Below are 24,422 nucleotides of genomic sequence, written 5' to 3'. Positions count from 1 at the left end.
TTCTGAAGAGTTATTTTATGATTATGTTAAAAATACATAAAATCAATTAGAAAAATAGTTGTCTCACTCATATATTAGCATATAGAAGTGAAAACTTATAACACTGATGAAATAACCATATGATTTCACCATTCTCTTAGCAATGTTCTATAGCAACTCGCCCTCTAGTGTTGATAAAGTACTCACTTTCCTCATACCTGCCACTAAAGTGGCATCCTAACTACTACAAGGTTAACTACGTTTTATTTTTTTATTTAGAATTCATATTTTCAAGTACGAGGGGTGTTCAAAAAATACGCGGACTGTTTGAATTGCGCGGCTCCAGTTGGCTCCAGGGGAATCCGCTTGGTGTCGCTAGGTTCGCACAGATCAGCTGATTACGACGCCATTTCTCGATTGCAGATATCTTCATTTGTGTATTAGCTACGCGGTTTTAAGTGAAGTGTGATTTTTTCGTTTGGCGGATTTCAGAATGAGTGACCTGAAGGAGCAACGACTTGCTGTGAAATTTTGTGTTAAACTTGGAAAATCTGCGACTGAAACTTTTGCTATGCTTAACACGGCTTACGGTGACGTTGCTATGAAGCGTACGGTATGTTTCAAGTGGCATGAACGTTTAAAGGATGGTCGACAGTCCATTGAAGATGATGAGCGTCCTGGACGTCCTTCCACGTCAACTGACGACCCACACGTCGACAAAATCAACACCCTGGTGCGAGCAAATCGACGTCTGACTGTCAGGGAGCTTGCTGAAGAGTGTGGGATATCAGTTGGATCTTGTTACGAGATTTTGACCGAAACATTGAAGATGCACCGCGTTGCTGCGAAATTCAGCCCTCAGAACTCGTGAGTTTTTGGCCAAACACTCGATCACTGTTCTTCCCCCCCCTACTCACCTGACCTTGCTCCTTGCGATTTTTTCTTGTTCCTCAAACTCAAAAGACCCTTGAAAGGAAGAAGATTTGAGACGATTCCCGAGATTAAGGCAAATGCGACGAAGGAGCTGGAGGACATTACAAAAGAAGCGTACCAGGACTGTTTCAACAAGTGGAAACACCGTTGGGATAAGTGTGTGCTTTGGGGAGGAGAGTACTTTGAAGGGGTCCCAGACCTGTAACTTCTAAATAAAGTACATTTTGTTTTATGACGTCAGTCCGCGTATTTTTTTAACAGACCTCGTATATTTGTTGTGACTTCTAATTATACATAACCGAATGATAAGTATTGTTACTTTTTATACATGAACAAAGCAAGAGTAATATTTCTGTTTGATGATGTTCAATAAATGTTGAACCTAAAAGGAGAGAATTATGATTCTATCTTGTTGGGTTTAATTAAATAATGAAGCATGAAGTGTAACTTCTTATTATCTTCCGGTTAAAATCATGCTGCTCTTGCCTCACCTACAATAACTAAAGTTTGCAATATGACAGAATCAATTTATCCTAATTAGGTAACCTAAAAATTTGAAAGATTACTAACCTTGCATCTTTAGTTGACGGTTCAATGCTCTCTTTAGGATGTCTAAACCATAAGACATCATTGCCTTCTACTGTAAGTGACTGAGCTTTCACTAAACACTCTAGTTCTTCAGGGTTTGTCATTAAAGTGCTGCCTTCATTAATTGCAGAAATGAAGCTAAAACTGCGGTTTCTGTAAAAAAATGATGAAAGAGGAGAACTATTTCCTTCTTTCTTCGATGAATTTTGAGAAAATTCTAAAGTAGGAACATGAATATATTGACACGATTTGTGTAAAACATTATCAGTTTGTATCTCCTTCTGCCAAGGTTTGCTTGGCAGCGACATTTCAGTCTGAGAACTGTCTTTAAAACTTGAAACTAAGGACTCTGTTTGAGTGGACTTTGCACTAAGAGAACAGTCATTAGGAAGTAATGGGCACGACAGTGCTAAGTGATGTGATCTTCTGGGTTCTAGGTTGGTAGAGACAGCAGAAGGCCTGCAAAAGGAAATTTCAAATTTGGGTAGCAAGTAAAAAAGTGTTGAAACTGCAATAAAAGCTGGATAGTGCACATTATAACAAAAATGGATCATCACAATACAATATGGATTAACAGTTAGGAATATTTTTACCTTCAATTTTCCTGAGATTCTGTGACCATAATTCTTTATCGTATGCCTTTTAATTTATTTACATAATTATTATCGATTATTAATCATACTCATAGCTGTTATTGTATATCAAGATGAATATCATCTACCCACATAATTATGGTACAATAACATTTACCACATGAAGTTAATTCATTACCATCTATACACATGACTAACAACCATTATCATTGAAATAAACACAAAACATTATTAAAAACATGTCTGTAGTCAAATCTCTAAACGGGCAATAGAAAACACCATAAAATAAAATAAATCTGTAAGTGTGAGTAACTGCCAGAGCAAATAGTATATATATTAATAGAATAGACAGAGAAAACATTGATTTGGAGTAAGAGTAACTTCCCCTCCTCCAAGTAGGAGGAAGTCATGTAGCTTGATTTCCTTACCATAAAATGGAAGAGCTATCTTTGAACATGGCAGTCCTACTTAGTAAGAAACAAGTGGCAGAAATGCAAGAAACTTAGCGTTTGGTGTGGCTTGAATTTTGTACAAAGCAACACGAGGACTATTTGTGCTTGCCATCCCTCATTTAGCAGTGATAGACTAGAGGGAAAGCACCTAGTCAACACCACTCACTGTCAACTCTTGGGCTATTCTTTCACCAATGAGTAGTTGTATTAATCTTCACATTATAATGTCCCTACGACTAAAATGGCAAGCTTGTTTAGTGACTGAGATTCAACCAGTAACACCCAGATTGCAAGTCGAGCACCATAACCACCAAGCTATGCCAGACCTGATACTATGAGCTGCAATGTAAGTAACCTTATTACAATAACTGGACAGCAAGAGGTTTAAAGAGCCACGTGTGGTTCTTAAAGACATTTTGAACACTGTGGTCCTACTGTGTTTGGCCATTCTGTATGCTGCAAGGTATCTGTCAGGCAGGATGGGAATCATTACTGTTAACCTATAGAGGTTGTTTTAATTGAGGCAATTAAATACTGATACTGTAACAGTTGACAAAAATCTATGAAGACCAGAGCTGTAAATCTAGCTATTATGTGTGTACAGAAGAGCTTTATACAGCAATAGGAAGCCTAAGGAGCTTGTGTAATATTTACAAACCATAGGAAGTATCCTTTTCAAAATCAAAATGTTTTATACTTTTTGTATGACAAAATAGGTATATACATATATTAAGGTGTCTAGACATCTACACTAAGGTTTGAGTTTCTTAAGGCAGGTGTTTAAAAGTGTTTATTACTCACCTAGCACCAAATTCTGCATTTTCAAAATTACTCCAACACTGATGAGGTCCTAAAATAAGAATAAACATATTTATATTATGTGGCAACAATGATTCACTAATTTCTTTTCATAAGATAAAGAATAAGCAATAATTATTTTCGTCAACTATTTTGAAACAAGTAAAGACTATAGGAATTACTATATCATAGTAGACCAGCTTCTTTAATGTTTTCTGTACAAATTATATATTCTTGAATAAAGATTTCAGATGAATGGGTAGACATATTACTGAAAAGAAAACATAATCTAGTATTTTAATAAAAATACACACAATGTTCCAGTTAAATCATGTGGCCGCAAATTCTAATCTCTAAACTCAAAAGAAATAAAAAAAATTGTAAAAAATAGTTGTGGGGGCAGAAGCTGTTACCATAACGAGACTAAGATTACATTGAAAACTCGGTCTATCTATAGACAAAGTAGAAGACAGGAACGCAATAAAAACATTCAGTCTTTCTGTTAATCTGAAGATGATCTAGGAAGGTTAAAACGTTGTTCACTGCTTATCGATAAAAGTGTTAATACAAATATCAGCTGTTCTGAGATACATTCAGTCTTTCTGTACTTCAAATAGAAGCATGGAACACATTAAACAGCATTCAGCCAATCTGTAATCCAATTAGGAAAAATAAACAGCAATGAGCTTATCTACAGTACAAAGAAAAGAGTGTAATAGATAACATTTGGCCTGTCCACACTCCAAATGAGGGAAAGGAATACAATGAGCAACATTCAACCTGGAGGCGGTTTGAATGGGCAAAGAAAGAAACTTTGTTACCAATAACAAAGGTTTGTTGCAATCTTCTACACTATTTAATTTTAATAAAGTTTCTTGAAGCTATCTCTAAATTGAAAAGAAGAGTAATCTATGGTAACAGGTTATTGATACCTTATTAAAATGCACTTAAGGTTATTAACAGAAAATGAAAAAGTACATAAAATCCTAATAGCTCCTGTAGCTGACAGTAAAGATGAAGAAGTACATTAAACACTTATAGCTCCTGTAGCTGACAGTAAAGATGAAGAAGTGCATGAGATCCTAATAGCTCCTGTAGCTGACAGTAAAGATGATGAAGTACATGAAATCCTAATAGCTTCTGGAGCTGACAGTAAAAAAGAAGTACGTGAGATCCTCATAGCTCTTGTAGCTGACAGTAAAGTTATAGAAGTACATGAAATCTATATAACTTCTGTAGCTGAAAGTACAGTAAGACTACCAAACATGTCAATGGGAGCTACAATCTCAGCTACTCTTACTGACTTTATATCTGATACTTGAACTGAAAGTTCCAACATATAAAGATGCTAAAAAACAGTGAAACTTTGCCAATAAATGTAGTTAGTGTAATATAAAGGTGATATTAATATTAAATTGACTACAGAATATCTTTAGATTTATGGACATTGAGAGCCATTGTAATCACACTTTGTTGCTATTGAAGATTTGACAAGTTTGATTTATTTCAAACAAAGACGTACCTGCACCTTCTTCGGAAAATCCTAGCCTTTCTAAAGCAGTCTTCCTTCGACTACACAATTCTATTTGTAGAGTTTCTCTTCTGGACTATAAAAAATGAGATATTTATTATTGAATTCCACGTTTACTGGCTTTATGGAAGATTAAACAGGTGGTGCTAAAAATTCATGAATAAAACTGGCATTCTAATAGACAATGGTCTGAAATACATTTAGTAACATTTAAGTAAATAGTTTAATTTAAGTAAAGAGGGCACATTTTGTGACATTTTGAAGCTGTAACAGTAGAAACGGTTTATTTCAGTAATCCTTAAACTAGTCTTACTGATGACAAAATTAACACGTCATTCTTTACACTACAGTTTGTTGAAAATTTAAAGTAAATTGAGTTCAAAACCTCCCAAAATGATGGTTTTGGACATATCTTTTCTAGAAATTGATCCCAAGATGAAATACAATATCTTCAAGTCTTGATACTATCTAGTAATATCTATCCGCTGGTACTAAATTCAATATTCATATATGAATAAAGCCACATTCTGAGCATCGTTAATTGACCAATTGTCAAAGTTTTATTATTCTAATATCACATTTTTATCTTTAGCTTTAAATTGATATATGAACGATTTCGCCTGCAATTAGATAGTAAAGGGGCATCTTGATAGTATGATGAACAGACAGAAACATTTTGAAAGGAACTACACCCATAATAATTTGCTAGGCTTGATGCACAGTATATATCAATGTGTTTTAAATGACTACTGAATACCTCTGTGTATCAGTTGGAGACATCCGTACTTCTTGTGTTTGTTCAATAAGCTAGTGATGAAGCGAAATGTTTCAGTCACCTTACCATCCAAATACGTTTTGGCGGAAAATGCCTTTTCATAGCCAATAAAAATGTCCAAAAATTTTAGTTTGTATTCAAAAAAGTAGATTGAATTGTTTATCTTTTTGAAACAAAAGTATCTTCCACTGGCTCTCGAGAGGCCTGTAGAAAAGAGTATTTCATTATTAGAGGCGGTGCCAGTGACAAAAGATTGGAGGGTAAATGAGATCTAAACCAGTATTTTTAGAGGTAAAACAAGACATTTACAGTCACGTTTAATTTTAAAGAAACTCATTAATTACACCAAATTGTAGCGTGCTAGATTACACTGAGCCAACGCTGGGTTTCAAAAAGTACTTTGTATTGAGTTTTGAAGCTCCACAGTATTCACAGGCCTTGAAAAGGATCAGAAGGTTTTATTACCATCCTAGCATATCTAGTCCTTTTAAAATTGAATTGATGAATAATGGTCAGGCATGAACTTACCACGACATCAACCGAGATGATCCTCTTCTTCGACTTTAAACCAACGTTAACCTTGTAGTTGGAAACTTAGTAATAAACCTGTCAACGACGTCATGGAGATCGTTAGAAACATTACGTTCTCTGTACACTCTACCTATGGTTAGATTCTTCAGTCTCTTATCTGCCATATTCTTTATAAGGTGATTTTTTTATTAGTTTTAATTAATGGAAAGCTCCTTTTGCAGTCGGCTGTGATAACTGGGAGAGTTATTACAATCTTTATAAAATTCAGTGAAACACATAACAAGGTTTCATATGTTCTGAAAACTCTTGAATTACTCCAAATGTCGAACATGAGCACTTATCCATTCTTTTAGTTTGCCTCATTTCCATTTGTATATTTTCGAGATTCAGCCTGTAGTGGGTTTAGTAACTCAAAATCGATAATTTTTTAAAATTTGAGATAAGTTGCCAACAGGGAGCAGAATATTTGGAAATTTTTCTAACTGAATCATTTGTTTAGTTCTCCAAGAAGACTATCAAAGGTTGGAAACAACTCACTTTATAACATATTACTTTCGTATGGTGTCACGCTTCCCAAGTGTATTAAGAACTACAAAGTCGTCCATGTTTAACGGCGTGGAGCTCTTAATTTATTTCGATGGCAGCATTTAAGGTTACTTCTGGTAGCGATGTTACAAGAATGTTGAAAAAAATGTGCATCTTTCTCGTCACACCTGTGACTTTTCAAGTCTGCTAGAAGACTCTCAATAAGATCTGCTGCTTTCAAATAATTTAACTCGGAATTTTGCAGTATATCTGAAGAAGTCATTCATAAATAGCATATCTGTGAATGTCATTCATAAACATCATATCTGTAACTGCCATTCAGCAACAGCACATTTGTAGCTGCTATTCAGCAACAGCTTATCTATAGATGTCATTCATAAACAGTATGCATTACCACATGTTCTGGATTAAACATTCTGTTTACCATGATGTTTTACCAGGTGTTCTGGATTAAACATTCTATTTACAGTAGTGTTTTCACCAGGTGTTCTGGATTAAACATTCTGTTTGCAGTGATGTTTTTGCCACGTGTTCCGGATTAAACATCCCTTCAAAATGATGTATTACCACGTGTTATGGATTAAACATTCTGTTGATTCTCGATGTTTTGAAAGTCGAATTTTCTTATTAATTAGACTAAATCAAAGTTCACTTCAATGTCTTGTAATCTATTATCAACATTCAGAAAACTTAAGATAATAATATATATATATATATTGAAAAATGAAGCATGTTAATCTTACCAGATATGCAAGAACTGCTTGACTTTTTGCAATCTGTTTCTTAAGAATTTCTAACGTGGCGTCTATCTCTTCAGCTGTGACACTGACAGGCTATAAATCAAAACAGTTTCGTTATTCACACCATAATTTATATCTAATTTAATTTATAATTTCCATGTAAAACATTGGATTAATACATGAAAGAACAAATGATTTTTTTTAACGAACGTTCAGTATTTTCAAGTTCTGAGATATATAACTCCGACTTCATTTTACTTCCTTAATATCTAGGGAATAAAATACATTTTGAAATCACTGTGTTATGAGCGACTATTAATGTAGTCTTAAGTCACCCAATTTTCACAGAACAGATTTAAATTTATGAACAGTTTTTTGATTGTAAGTATTTAATTTGAACTTTAAATTTAGAAATTTTTGATCAAGTTACACAACCTTTATATGTTCATAGTATTTGGTATATGTATTTTATATTGTTCTTTCAAATGTAGATAATAAACCAATGATTTCTTTTTCTAATGAGTACTTCAGTTCTGCTGCTCTCACGAATTTTGGCCTGGCATGGCCAAGCGCGTAAGGCGTGCGACTCGTAATCCGAGGGTCGCGGGTTCGTGCCCGCGTCGCGCCAAACATGTTCGCCCTCCCAGCCGTGGGGGCGTTATAATGTGACGGTCAATCCCACTATTCGTTGGTAAAAGAGTAGCCCAAGAGTTGTCGGTGAGTGGTGATGACTAGCTGCCTTCCCTCTAGTCTTACACTGCTAAATTAGGGACGGCTAGCACAGATAGCCATCGAGTAGCTTTGTGCGAAATTCCAAAACAAACTCACGAATTTTAATTGTTATAAACATTGTTAGTACGTAAAACATGAAATCTTAAGTTAGCAAATATTTATATTTAATAAATATAATTTAAATATAATTTATTAAAATCAAATCTTGACTACAGCAGAAACTACTGATATTTAAAAAGAAAGAGAACGAAAAAGAAAATCAAATTTCTTGCCTACCTGAACTTTACCAGTGGAGAACTCTAATAAAAATAAACAAAAATATTCGTAAAACAACCTGAAATAAAGCGTTTCTAACATTTAATTTATTACATAGTTGTAGCTTGAATTAAGATTATCTAAGACAGTTGTTAAAATATCTCTAAATTTCAATCACGTTTCTAAAACTTAACTGCTACATTCGGAGTGTGACCATAATTAATCTGTAAGACATTTATCAAAAAAAAGACAACCAACAGTAATAACACAATGTATTAAACACTTACATCCATGTCATTATTTATGCAAAGTACACTTATTTTTCATAAATAATAATATATTATACAAAGTTTAATAATTATTTTAATACTTTATGATCAACTACCTTTCACATCCATAAAATTATTATTTTAAAATACCTGTGGCTTACCTGGGATAAGTTGTGAAGATTCAGAATGTTGGCTAAAAGTGAGAAAATACAGACACAATATACATTTAATACTGTAAACTATAAAGGTAAAAATATAATTATGTAAAAACATTATCGCTTTGATGAAGCTGTACATAGTACCAGAGACAACGATTGTTTACATTGAGAATGAATATTAAGTGTATTCCTTAGACCTGTATTACACGAAGAGGACATCACTGAACATACCAAATGATTCCAGTGGTAGTACTGAAAGTATCATGTGAAAAAAATTAGTAACTTTCAGATGAAAGAAGATTTTTTTTGAGGCAGAGAATTTGGAAATGATCAGGGATACTGTCAAAACAACTAACAGTTCAAACTTATGTTATTAACAATCAGGGATACTGTCAAAACAACTAACAGTTCAAACTGTATGTTATTAACAATCAGGGATACTGTCAAAACAACTAACAGTTCAAACTGTATGTTATTAACAATCAGGGATACTGTCAAAACAACTAACAGTTCAAACTGTATGTTATTAATAATCAGGGATACTGTCAAAACAACTAACAGTTCAAACTGTATGTTATTAACAATCAGGGATACTGTCAAAACAACGAACAGTTCAAACTGTATGTTATTAACAATCAGGCACACGATACTGTCAAAACAACTAACAGTTCAAACTGTATGTTATTAACAATCAGGGATACTGTCAAAACAACTAACAGTTCAAACTGTATGTTATTAACAATCAGGCACACGATACTGTCAAAACAACTAACAGTTCAAACTGTATGTTATTAACAATCAGGGATACTGTCAAAACAACTAACAGTTCAAACTTATGTTATTAACAATCAGGGATACTGTCAAAACAACTAACAGTTCAAACTGTATGTTATTAACAATCAGGCACACGATACTGTCAAAACAACTAACAGTTCAAACTGTATGTTATTAACAATCAGGCACACGATACTGTGTCGCGCGGTCAAAACAACTAACAGTTCAAACTGTATGTTATTAACAATCAGGCACACGATACTGTGTCGCGCGGTCAAAACAACTAACAGTTCAAACTGTATGTTATTAACAACACTAATATTCCACTCTTATAATATGCAAATCTAAACTAACACAGTCCACTGTATCACTACTTCACATACCAGGTTTTAAGCAATCCATTAAAAAATGTACAGGGTATAAAATCTCCAAATTTATTTCAATCTTTCTTTTTTAATTTCTTTACACCGGGAGTAAGGAAACTTTATGTGATAGAAAAACATACTTAAATTTCATGTTCTTTTTTTGTTTGTTTGTTTGTTTGTTTGTTTGTTTGAATTTATTAGACTGATAGATTTACACAATCTAGAATTAGTTGTCGGATTTCATCTAAATCACATGTGTAAAGTTATTTATCAAAAACCGCTCAATTTGAATCAAAATTTTCACGTGACTATCGCTCTAACATTTTTACTATAGCTTCACCTGAGTGGACAGTTTGGATTTTTTGGATTTTGGATTAAATGCGAATGATTTAAAGCATCAAAACTATCGATCGAAAGGATGTGCAGATACACACGCATTTGTTAAACCGAGCAAACTAGGTTAACAGTTTCTACATCAAGTTTTTATAAGAATCATACGGATGGATAATTATTCATTGCCAACTTTCAAGCACAAATTTGCTGAGTTTTGAAATGTTCGTAATTAAAGAATGTTTATTGTATAGTGTTATTAGTTTAAACAGTTATTGTGAATAATGATGATGTACCGGCTGTACATACGGCTGTACCGAATGTATGCAGGTGATAACACAAAACTGTTAATATAAATTCCATGGCGTTATTATAAAGGAAGTTATTAATACTAGTTTAAAGAGGAGAACTACAACTATATAGTTTTAAAATCTGGAAGGTTCTGCAAAGTAAGTATCTCTTCCGAGTAACAGGATTGCAATTCTAAAAATAATGTTGGTTACCAACCAAACGTCGCTTTCTTCTTGTTGATGTTGTTATGGATAAAGTCATGATTTTTAATCACAAACACCTAAGATGTGGAAAAGGGGTGTGGCAAAAAATTAATCATGCAATTTTTAAAGGAATGGAATCTAAATTGGTGGCGAAACTGGTGACTGTACTCGAAGCATTGATAAGAAGTTTACAGCAAATACGAGTTGATTAGCTACCTAATGTTTTCCTCACCATCATGGCTTCCCCTTCACATAAAACTGGGCTTGATGAAACAGTTTGTAAAACCGTTAGAGAGAAATGGTGGCCGTTTCAAGTAACTATGTGGAAAATTCCCAGTTCTTTCAGAAGAAAAATTTAAAGAAGGGAATTTTGTTGTGCTCCAGATTAGGAAATTGAATTCAGATGAACAGTTCGAAAGAACAGCGGGAAAAGTTGAAAAAGAAACGTGGATTGTGTTTAAAGACGATATCGACACATTTTAAGAAAACGGGCCTTCATTTAGGTGAGGACCTTCCTTGGGGTTACTATACGGGCCTTCATTTGGGTGAGGACCTTCCTTGGGGTTACTATACGGGCCTTCATTTGGGTGAGGACCTTCCTTGGGGTTACTATACGGGCCTTCATTTAGGTGAGGACCTTCCTTGGGGTTACTATACGGGCCTTCATTTGGGTGAGGACCTTCCTTGGGGTTACTATACGGGCCTTCATTTAGGTGAGGACCTTCCTTGGGGTTACTATATAAATAACACTGGAAAAATGGAGGAATTGATCGACACACTGGAGCTTTGTTAGTCATGGGGGGACCTAACACTTTGTTAGTCATGAGGGGACCTAACACTCGTAAAGTAAAAGAAGCAACGTAAGTTACTTTGCTTTTAAAATACAAAACAGTTATATTTGATGAAAACATTTTAGAAACAAAAAGACACAAAATATACAAGGATCAGCCATATGAAAGTTTGATAACAATAAAAGGCCAGAGTTATAGCAAAAAGAATAGAGATTGTAAAAGTAAGGAGACTAAACCAACTAAAACTGGCAACTAAGAACCTTAGTTCAAAATATTTAATGATGAACAGTGATATCATAGAGATAACATTAATTAAAAAATTTAAACCCATATTCTGCGAGTCAGTGAGACTGAATTTGGACGTATTACAGAAGAGTGTTATGGAGTTGAAATTAATAACACGAATGGCTTTATATGAAAGATGGCACTCATAGAAAGTCAATAAAAAACTATAGCTAACAGGTTAATTAATATACAGAATTATACATGGACTTTTATCTACATTACTTTCGACCCTCTTAATGAGACCTTCAACTAACAAACATTTGCTGAGCGATAAAAAATCGTTAACTGTGGAACTTTGTTTTAAAATAGGTAGCTGGGAAACAGTCATCTAGTATTAAAGTATTAAAGTTATTAAATACATAAAACTGATGAATCCATACCCGTATAATAGTATTGTCTGTTGTTTGTCCCTGTAGCTACTCATCTGCATAAGTATAATAGTACTGTCTATTGTACGTTCCTGTACCTACTTATTCATATAAATATAACAGTACTGTCTGTTGTACGTCCCTGTAGCTACTTATCTGCATAAGTATAATAGTACTGTCTGTTGTACGTCCCTGTAGCTACTTATCTATATAAATATAATAGTACTGTCTGTTGTACGTCCCTGTAGCTACTTATCTGCATAAGTATAATAGTACTGTCTGTTGTACGTCCCTGTAGCTACTTATCTATATAAATATAATAGTACTGTCTGTTGTACGTCCCTGTAGCTACTTATCTATATAAATATAATAGTACTGTCTATTGTACGTCCCTGTACCTACTTATCTATATAAATATAATAGTACTGTTTATTGTACGTCCCTGTACCTACTTATCTATATAAATATAATAGTACTGTCTATTGTACGTCCCTGTAGCTACTTATCTATATAAATATAATAGTACTGTCTGTTGTACGTCCCTGTAGCTACTTATCTGCATAAGTATAATAGTACTGTCTGTTGTACGTCCCTGTAGCTACTTATCTATATAAATATAATAGTACTGTCTGTTGTACGTCCCTGTAGCTACTTATCTATATAAATATAATAGTATTGTCTGTTGTATGTAAGTCTAAGTCCTTATCTATATTAATGTAATAGTAGTGTCTGTTCTATGTTTCTGTAACTACTTATCTGTATAAATATAATAGTACTGTCTGTTATGTGTCCATGTAACTACTTATCTATATAAATATAATAGTACTGTTTGTTCTATGCCACTGTAGCTTCTTCTCTATATAAATAAAATAGTAATGTGTGTTGTATGTCCATGTAGCTATTTATCTATATAAATATAATATTATTGTCTATTGTACGTCCCTGTACCTACTTATATATATATAAATATAATAGTACTGTCTGTTGTACGTCCCTGTAGCTACTTATCTATATAAATATAATAGTACTGTCTATTGTACGTCCTGTACCTACTTATCTATATAAATATAATAGTATTGTCTGTTGTATGTCAGTCTAAGTCCTTATCTATATTAATGTAATAGTAGTGTCTGTTCTATGTTCCTGTAGCTACTTATCTATATAAATATAATAGTACTGTCTGTTCTGTGTCCATGTAACTACTTATCTGTATAAATATAATAGTACTGTTTGTTCTGTGTCCATGTAACTACTTATCTGTATAAATATAATAGTACTGTTTGTTCTATGCCACTGTAGCTTATTGTCTATATAAATAAAATAGTAATGTCTGTTGTATGTCCATGTAACTACTTATCTGTATAAATATAATAGTACTGTCTGTTCTGTGTCCATGTAACTACTTATCTGTATAAATATAATAGTACTGTTTGTTCTATGCCACTGTAGCTTATTGTCTATATAAATAAAATAGTAATGTCTGTTGTATGTCCATGTAGCTATTTATCTATATAAATATAATATTATTGTCTATTGTATGTCCATGTAGCTATTTATCTATATAAATATAATATTATTGTTTATTGTATGTCCATGTAGCTATTTATCTATATAAGTATAATATTATTGTCTATTGTATGTCCATGTAGCTATTTATCTATATATTATATAATATTATTGTCTATTGTATGTCCATGTAGCTATTTATCTATATAAATAATATTATTATTGTCTATTGTATGTCCATGTAGCTATTTATCTATATAAATATAATATTATTGTCTACTGTATGTCCATGTAGCTATTTATCTATATAAATATAATATTATTGTCTATTGTATGTCCATGTAGCTATTTATCTATATAAATATAATATTATTTTCTATTGTATGTCCATGTAGCTATTTATCTATATAAATATAATATTATTGTCTATTGTATGTCCATGTAGCTATTTATCTATATAAATATAATATTATTGTCTATTGTATGTCCATGTAGCTATTTATCTCTATAAGTATAATATTATTGTCTACTGTATGTCCATGTAGCTATTTATCTATATAAATATAATATTATTGTCTACTGTATGTCCATGTAGCTATTTATCTATATAAATATAATATTATTTTCTATTGTATGTCCATGTAGCTATTTATCTATATAAATATAATATTATTGTCTATTGTATGTTCATGTAGCTATTTATCTATATAAATATAATATTATTGTCTATTGTATGTCCATGTAGCTATTTATCTATATAAATATAATATTATTGTCTATTGTATGTCCATGTAGGTACTTCGCAAAGTGTGAAGGAGTATTCACCAAAATTTGTATGGAGGTCTATGCGGGAGTACATACAAACTTTCAGTTTTGAGGTTTTACGGGAGTCTGTTACCACTACTTCACTCCTATAAATGGATTTTCACCAAATGTGTTACAGAGATGCATGAAAACTTGTGGTTCCACGTGTCAAGTTTTGTAGTTTTTATGATAAGTGTTGCTGTTTTTACGATTACATAAAGGAGCAACTTTTTCTGTCCTAAGTTAACCATGAATTAACATAACTTTCGTTCTGATGACCAGGTATTCTAGGTAGTAGTTAAGTATAATAAAAAACAATGTTACCTGGTGTCGTAGTGGTGAAGTGATGACTGTAAACATTGCGATTCGCAGCCCCCCATCGTCATTAGACTTGAGGATTGACACACATGTTAACTACTTCAGATGATCTATTTTATTATCTCATTCATACCTATAGAAAACAAAAAAAATAATATATGTAAAGTACCTCTATTAATTTGTTATTTTAACTCAAAAACAAATTAAACAAGAAATTGCTGCATCAACTGAAAAGATACCAGGGTAGAAGCTACAATGTGGGATTATAAAATAGGTTTTGTAGCTTATATCCTGGGATCTTCTCAGTTAATGTAGTGTTTTTGTTTAATTTTTTCAGTTAAAATAACAAATTAATATAATTAGTGAGAGGTTTGTATTTGCTTTTTTTAACGCAGTTCTTCCTTGTGGTTTTACGTATTTTACTAGTTAACTTCATTAAAATGTAAAGTACCTATTATATACTAGAGACAGCTAATCAGTATAATAAAAGAATAAATAACAAGTCTTCTGTTTCACATTCTTATACAATAAAATCTCCTAATCAATATGATAAAAATGAGATAGTATGAGCATGTGTACTGTTTTTATTGTTAGAATACAAACTTTTAATGAATGTGATAACAATAAATAATTAACAAATATATGTACTATATTTGTTGTATTTACTGTATCCGGTGTTAGATTATAATTTTCCAACAGAATATATAAAAAGGAAAAGGAAACTACAAATCTATATAATATTTACTAACAGGCTATACTTGTAAATTTATATGATATCCATTGATAGGCTGCAACTACAAATATATAGAATATCTACTGATAGGCTACAATTACAAATATATACAGTCATGTGAAACAGTTAGGACGCCCTATGAAAGCCAGTAAATTTTTGTAACATTTTTGGATATATAGATATTTTATCTCAATTTTAACAACACTGAGAGATGATAGGAATATAACTAAACAATTAAAACTGAAGAAAAGACTTTTCAAGTTCTGTAAGTGTGATTCTACAAAAATGCATATTCTAACTGAGGAAAAAGTTAGGACATCGTACCCCCTAATAGCTAGTGTTACCCCCTTTGGCTGAAATAACTGCAGTGAGACGCTTCTTGTAGCCATCTACCAGTCTCTGATATCGGTCTGAAGAAAGTTTGCTCCACTCCTCAATGCAGAATTTTTTCAGCTGTGAGATGTTTGAGGGGTTTCTTGCATGTACAGCCCGTTTCAAGTCACCCCACAGCATCTCAATGGGATTAAGATCTGGGCTTTCACTCGGCCATTCCAGGACTGTACAAGTTTAACTTGCATGGGAGGTGTGCAAGGAGGAAACCTTTGCTCTCTAAGAGAATCATCAAGGCCAGACTGAAGTTTTCCAGAGAGAATGTAAACAAAGACCAGGACTTCTGGAATAATGTTCTTTGGACAGATGAGTCCAAAATTGAATTATTTGGACACCAGAATAGAGGCCATGTTTGGCATAAACCAAATACAGCATTCCAGGAAAAGAACCTCATACCAACTGTGAACCATGGAGGTGGAAGTGTCATGGTTTGGGGCTGCTTTGCTGCAGCAGGACCTGGACAGCTCACAATCATAGAATCCACCATGAATTCTACTGTGTATCAGAGGGTGCTTGAAGATCATGTGAGACCATCTGTATGAAAATTAAAGCTGAAGTGGAACTGGACCCTGCAATAAGACAATGACCCAAAACATACCAGTAAATCCACCAAGGACTGGCTGAAAACTAATAAATGGAGAGTCCTGGAATGGCCGAGTCAAAGCGTAGATCTTAATCCCATTGAGATATTGTGGGGTGACTTGAAACGGGCTGTACATGCAAGAAACCCCTCGAACATCTCACAGCTGAAAGAATTCTGCATTGTGGAGTGGAGCAAACTTTCTTCAGGCCGATGTCAGAGACTGATAGATGGCTACAAGAAGCGTCTCACTGCAGTTATTTCAGCCAAATGGGGTAACACTAGCTATTAGGGGGTAGGATGTCCTAACTTTTTCCTCAGTTAGAATATGCATTTTTGTAGAATCACACTTGCAGAACTTGAAAAGTCTTTTCTTTAGTTTTAATTGTTTATATTTCTATAATCTCTCAGTATTGTTTAAATTGAGATTAAATATCTATATATCCAAAAATGTTACAAAAATACACAGGCTTTCACTGACCGTCCTAATTTTTTCATATGACTGTATGATATCTGTTTACATACTACTATTACAAATATATATAATATCAGTTAGTAGGCAGCAATTACAAATATATATAACATTTATTGATAAGGTACAATTACAAATATATATAATATCTATTGATATGCTACAACTACAAATATATATAATATTTATTGACGGACTACACTGTTATAGTCCCCCATTGGCACAGCAGTATGTTTGCGGACTCACTGCTAGAAACCGGGTTTCGATATCCTTGGTGGACAGAGCACAGATAGCCCTTTGTGTAGCTTTGTATTTAATTGCAAATAATCAACCAATCAATACAGTGCTACAAAAATCCAAATATACGTGTAGATTATATTGATATATTACAAAATCTTAATCAGCGTGATAAGAAAAAAAATATGTACTGTGTAAATAAATTGTTGGAATGCAAACTTTTAGTGTTCACACTAAAAAAAGAAATGTCATAGATTTGTGTAATGTCCTTTTTTTAAAAAAAAAACATCGTAATCTAAACATTGATCATGGCCCTAGTGACATCAACTGTATTTGGCAAGACTCATTCATATGACTGGCCATGACCTTTACTTATGCTTTGTCACCTGTTGTCACCATTTACGTCACAAGAGCGTTAATTTACGTTAAGAGCGAGCATGCTTGTTGCGACGGAATTCGAACCCGCGACCCTAAGATTACGAGTCGAACACCTTAACTACCTGGCCATGCTAGGTCTATTGTTATATTAACTACCTGGCCATGCTAGGTCTATTGTTATATTACCTTAACTACCTGGCCATGCTAGGTCTATTGTTATATTAACTACCTGGCCATGCTAGGTCTATTGTTATATTAACTACCTGGCCATGCTAGGTCTATTGTTATATTAACTACCTGGCCATGCTAGGTCTATTGCTATATTAACTACCTGGCCATGCTAGGTATATTGTTATATTAGACACTGTTAATGGTTACGATTTAAAAAAAAAAAGAGAAAAATTTGTACAAACTGTGCTTATCGTCAGATCATAAACTTGTAATAAATTTGTACAAACTGTGCTTATCGTCAGATCATAAACTTGTAATAAATTTGTACAAACTGTGCTTATCGTCAGATCATAAACTTGTAATAAATTTGATAAAAAAAGAAAGAAATTGTGAAATGACGTTCTGTTATACTAAAAACCGCAAATAATTTAAGTATAGAAAAATTATCAAGCCATGTATTATATATATATTGTTTGACTACAAGTTCTTAATCAATAAGACAATAAAAGAAGTTAAAATATGTATTTATGTAGTGAATCTAGTGCTAGACTACGAATTTCTAAAATAAAAATATTAAGAAGGAAGTAATTTATAAATCTATGTACGACATCTGTTGACAGACTACAAACTCATAATTAATATGACGAGAGTTATTAAGTTTATTATTTTATCTATCTTTAGGCTACAAACCTTTAAAGGTTATGATAGAAAACAGAAATAAATCACAAATGTATGTAATGTACTTTTCTTAAACTCCTTACAAACAAGATAACTTAAAAGAGAAGTTAAGAATACACGTATTGCATATTTTCTGTTACAATAAAACTTGACCTCCTGTGGATTAGCAGCAGGTTTAAGAATTTTCAATGTTTAAATCCCGACCTCAATTCGGTGGACAGAATGCAGATAAAATTGTATTGCAGAGACGACTGGTTTTAAAAACTCTAAAATAAAGTACAGAAACAACGCTTTCAACTTATTATGTCTTCGTTGGGTTGAAAAAAACTTTTTTTTTGTAATTTTAATAAGTATTTTTGTAATTTTACTTTCTCTAGTTTTACTTGGGTCTTTATCTAGTTTCATACTCTTAATAATATTATTTAAGATTCATTTTACTTCATTAACATAACCGGTTTTATTTCACATAATCTTTATTAGATTTCATTATTATAACTATATGGTAATTAGTACTAACCGTTTAATGCCCTGAAATTTCTTCCCTCTTTATTGGTTTAATTTGAATTTCGCGCAAAGCTACACGAGGGCTATCTGCGGTAGCCGTCCCTAATTTAGCAGTTTAAGGCTAGGGGGAAGGCAACTAATCATCACAATCCACTGCCAACTCTTGGGCTACTCTTTTACCAACGAATAGTGGGATTGACTGCACATTATAACGCCACTACAGCTGAAAGGGCGAGCAATTTTGGCGTGACGAGGATTCGAACCCGTAATCCTCAGATTACGAGTTGAGTGCCTTAACCACCTGGCCATGCCGAGCCCTCCTTCTTTATATTCATAGGTTTTTATTTAAGAGCTGTAATCTTTAAAAGATGTTAAACCTTTGTTATTCTCTTTAGTTCTTAGTTTGCATTACTCTCCTGCCAAATAGTCTCTTCAGAAAATTACTGCAACAGATGTTAAGAATTTAATAAATAGTATTAATATTTAAGCCTTTTTGTTAAAATGTAAAAATTTAACTACAGATCAGAATTCCTTTTTTCTATATGACTTAAACTATAATTGTGAAAATAAACACTTCTTTATCTGGATGATCTATAATAGTATCTATGTTCACTTTTCTTTACATATTTATTTTCGTAATTATTTCTATACTATGCCAGGATATTCTTATTACGTGCATTTATATAATTAAACAAGTTATTATAATGTTATCTACTAACTTATTTTTTCCAAATATGACAGATTTATTTTTTAAATTGTCCTTTAATTGGTTTGTATATTTTCAATTTTTGTTTTGTTTCAGAATTTCATACATTTTATTAATATGTAAAAACTCTTTCAAATAATAAAACTGTGGAATGTATACTTTACAATTAAGAACTTTTGGTGTAATATTATATATTTTTTACTATACTAAACTTAAATCCAACTTATTTTTATAATTCCCAAAATGCTACTTTTGTCATATTTTTGACGTCATAAGAGGTTAACAGTTATACGTGTTAACAATTACGGTTCTAATCGATTTAGAGTTTTTTAAAACTGAGACTTAAAATAGTTCTTAATACCAAAAGAACATCACATATTAAAGTCATACCCACATGACTTATAGATTTACAAACCAATATTAAGTAATAAATAATAAATAATATTTTAAGAACGAAATGAGTTGTAAATTTAATGTAGAAGTGAGGGTCAACAAATTTTCAGACTAACAAGAAATAAAAACACTCAATATGAACACGTAAACCTCTACTCCTAGATTTAGGTTAATGATTTAAACTCCTAGGTACTTGAAGTTAGCCTTTCTTAGCACCAGTTTAAAAAAAACACAACAAGAAAATTACCTGAATCGTTAGCATACATTAGATACAAGTTAATATGATGTCACTATGAAACGAACGACAATCCAAATTACCATAAAATTACCTTGTAATACTGTTAGCAATTTCTTAATTAGATCTCTTTAACTTCTTAAAAATGCGCAGTGTTAAGAATGTGTTAATTACATGTTGTTGGCTAACCTAATGTGTTAATTAAATGTCGTTGGCTAGCCTGTAACCTAATGTGTAGTGTTAAGGATGTGTTAATCACGTGTTGTTGACTAGCCTAATGTGCAGTGTCAGCAATGTGTTAATTAAATGTCGTTTACTAGCCTGTAACCTATTTGTAGTGTCAGCAATGTGTTAATTAAATGTCGTTGGCTAGCCTATAACCTAATGTGTAGTGTTAGTAATGTGTTAATTACGTGTTGTTGAATAACCTAATGTGTAGCATGAGGTATGTGTGAATTAGATGTTGTTGGCTAACCTGATGTGTAGTATCAGCTATGTGTTGATTAAATTTTTGGCTAGCTTATGACCTAATGTGTAGTGTTAGTGATGTGTTATTTCGGTGTTCGTGGCTACCCTCTAACCTAATATGTAGTGTTAATAATATGTTATTTAGGTGTTGTTGGTTAACCTCATGTGCAGTGTTGGGATTTGCTAAGTTTCTGTTCGTATATATTTGTGTGAATAGTTTAGGTGATACTTTGATTTTTTTTAGTTTTTAAAATGTGTTCAATGAGATGAGGTATATATAACAGTAAAGAGTTTATAGTGATTAACGTGGTACACATGATTTTCCTTTTATGAATTCCGGTCTTTAAGCAACAACAAAAGATGTTAACTTCCAGTAGCAGGGTTGTCTCAACTAGCCCAAATACAGAAGAAGTACATAAGTATTGATTTAAGGTTCGGATATTGTCACTTCATGTCGTCCTTCATGTCTACATAATACTTTAATTTATGACTAACGTGGGTTATTTAAAGAATTGTCTATAGTACTTTGATTTTGGTACATAAAATGTTGATTTCTTTCCACAATCACATTTGTAACCATACTTTGTGTCTCCACTAGATCCGTCAATCACTAATTTGTTCCTGTATACCCATAAAGAATGTTGGCCAGAAAAAAAAAAAAAAACTCCTTTAAAGTTTAACCAGCATCTTGAATGAGATGTGAAGATGATACATCTATTAACCAGCATCTTGAATGAGATGTGAAGATGATACATCTATTAACCAGCATCTTGAATGAGATGTGAAGATGATACATCTATTAACCAGCATCTTGAATGAGATGTGAAGATGATACATCTATTAACCAGCATCTTGAATGAGATGTGAAGATGATACATCTATTATTTGCAGAGAAGTGGTACAGGTAATGTTTCTTAAACGTCACAGCATTAAACACACTTTGACTATGAACGTCTATCGTTCATTCGTAACGAACTATTTTCCAGGATAAAACTTTGACAGGGTTGTATTTTAACGTCTTTTGTTATTGTTTAAAGACCGAAACACATAAAATAAAAAATTATGTGAACCACGTCGATCACTGTTAAGTCTTTACTGTTACGTACGTCCAACCTCATTTAACACGTTATGAAAGATAATCAAACTTTAATTGTTTATAATATATCATTACCTTTTAAGAAAAATTTCATTAAAACAGTGGTTAATAGTATTTTTCACAGATTGATTAATGAAATTAAACAATGTTTTAACAACACTAGTCTTTTACACTACCTAATTGGAATGTAACAAAACATTCCCTCTCTCTTACACTGGAAATCAGGCTATTGTGATTATAAGTCAGTTATGTCATTACACAAGTAAAGTTGAAACTTTTTTTAATCGCATTACAGTAATGCCTCGGGTATAAGTATCTTATACCTACCTAAAGAACTTCTAATGTGGGGGTCAGTCATGGCCAGGTGTGTTAAGACGTTCGACTCGTAATGTGAGGGTCGCGGATTCGAATCCCCGACGCACCAAACGTGCTCGCCCTTTCAGCCGAGGGGGCATTATAATGTGACAGTCAATCCCACTATTCGTTGGTAGAAGAGTTGCTCAAGAGTTGGCGGTGGGTGTTGATGACTAGCTGCCTTCTTTCTAGTCTTACACTGCTAAGTTAGGGACGGCTAGTGCAGATTGCCCTCGTGTAGCTTTGCGCGAAATTACAAAAGAAACATCTAATGTGGTATATGTTTAGTAGGTTATATTGGTTATACCACTAGGTGAGCAGTCCACACAGAACATGATTGAATGTTATGAACTTAGAAGTAGAGGGAAGTTTAAAAACCTGGTTCTCCAAACTCCTAATAAATATGATAAAAATTGTGAATCTTTGTACTACATTTATATCTACACTAGTGTACTGCATTTATAGTTACACTGGTGTACTACATTTATAGTTACACTAGTGTACTACATTTATAGTTACACTAGTGTACTACATTTATAGCAACACTAGTGTACTACTAATAAATATAATAAATAATTAAAACATGTAATATACGTATTGTTACACTAGCTAATGAGGAATAATAAAGTATCAGTTTGCTAAATGTCTCACCAGTATATGAGAAAACTTAATTACTTAAATAGAAAAATTAATTTAAAACTAGGAACAATAAGCTAAAATTAGTATAGAGCAAATCATCTTTTATATCAAAATATTGATTTATATACCTAACACTATTTTGTATATCATGAGAAATTTCTATTAACCTAAAAAAAGAATGAAGCTTTAGTTTAATATGTTCCTTTATTTATTAAAATAATTCGGTGATTCTAGCAGATTAATCACTAACAGAGTATCAAGAAACTATACTATTTACGAGGTCTTATAATTGTCAAGAAGATATCCAGTAAATTGATGTCAAAGAATCAGTCCAACAGCATTTCCAGAGACGTTAATGATTTCCACAAATACCTGTGAGCTCGAAATCATGCTTCAAACATTGCTAATACACTCATCTTTCACGCTAAACATACAAATCAAGAATGATTTACGTATACAGTTTACTTTCCACAGATGAGGAAGAAAATCAATAGTGTCGAGAGCTTTGAAGTCAGTTTTAAAAGCACCAATAGCAACACAGCACGAGTTACTTCGTGAAGTAAACGTCGTGAAATATTTCAGCTAACTGAATTTGTAAGCCGGGAACTATGTTAAAACTAGATTTGTGGTAAATAAAATATAAAGTTTTAGTTAACCTAAAGATGGTTATCTAAACATTGTTACATAATGAGCGAAGAATGGTAAACGTGTATGAATTCAATATATTTTTGTATAATTAATCTGAAGCTCCACCTGTAGCTGATTTCTGTCAATTAATCTGAAAATCCATCTTTAACAAATATCTATTAATTCAACTGAAAGTCCATGTTTAACAGATATCTATCAGTTTAACTGAAAGTACATCATTAATTGATCTCTATCAAATCAACTAAAATTCCATCTTTACTGATATATATATCAATTAGCCTGAAAGTAACAAATCTGTATAAACAATGCCCACAATTCATCTATCAGTTATTTTTACTGTCATCTTTTATGAAATCCTTTGGTGACAAACTTCAAGTTCTTCCAATAATAATATTCCTAAATAGTAACACACATAATATGAAAGTTTATCTTCCAAAATTATCCCCTCAAACAACAAAACAAAACACTTTATTAGTAGTGTATTATATGAAAAAAATATGCACATGTTTTATGTGCTATAAAAATATAATCGCCTTTAGCGTGTTTTCAAATGCAGCTGATATATAAACTTTGTTACCACCAGATGGAACAGTTGAAGAAAAAATAATTCAGTGACAAAGAGAACACCTGATAATAAAATAAAACATTTTCATTCTTTGACAAAAAAAAAACACAACAAAAAACAATTCAACCCTCTTAAAAAACAACTTCAATTCTTAGGTTAAGAGAAAGAAATTCTAACGAACATAAAAGAGTCTTGTGATGAATAAAAAGTTACAAAGTGTAACAAAATGAACATTCGTACTTTTATATAATTAATTTCGT

At 32.5% G+C, this 24,422-nt stretch overlaps 1 protein-coding gene across 1 annotated transcript in view; it reads right to left on the bottom strand.

Annotated features, from left to right (window-relative positions):
• The window catches only part of LOC143253571 (uncharacterized), a 55,246-nt gene extending 31,886 nt beyond the window's left edge, over positions 1-23,360 (bottom strand). Inside the window, exons 1-8 of the mRNA XM_076507648.1 lie at positions 23,227-23,360; positions 14,922-15,048; positions 8,884-8,915; positions 8,475-8,497; positions 7,470-7,559; positions 4,866-4,950; positions 3,347-3,395; positions 1,483-1,959 (exon numbers count right to left, since the gene is read on the bottom strand). Of these exons, the coding sequence (XP_076363763.1) occupies positions 1,483-1,959; positions 3,347-3,395; positions 4,866-4,950; positions 7,470-7,559; positions 8,475-8,497; positions 8,884-8,915; positions 14,922-14,983 (818 nt within the window). The 5' untranslated portion in view covers positions 14,984-15,048; positions 23,227-23,360. The remainder of the gene's footprint in view (positions 1-1,482; positions 1,960-3,346; positions 3,396-4,865; positions 4,951-7,469; positions 7,560-8,474; positions 8,498-8,883; positions 8,916-14,921; positions 15,049-23,226) is intronic.
• Between the last annotated feature and the right edge of the window lie 1,062 nt (positions 23,361-24,422).

The sequence above is a fragment of the Tachypleus tridentatus genome, chromosome 6, assembly GCF_004210375.1.
Source record: "Tachypleus tridentatus isolate NWPU-2018 chromosome 6, ASM421037v1, whole genome shotgun sequence".
Lineage (NCBI taxonomy): Eukaryota > Metazoa > Arthropoda > Merostomata > Xiphosura > Limulidae > Tachypleus > Tachypleus tridentatus.
Note: the sequence above shows the minus strand (reverse complement) of the source record. Positions and strands in the feature narration are given on the sequence as shown.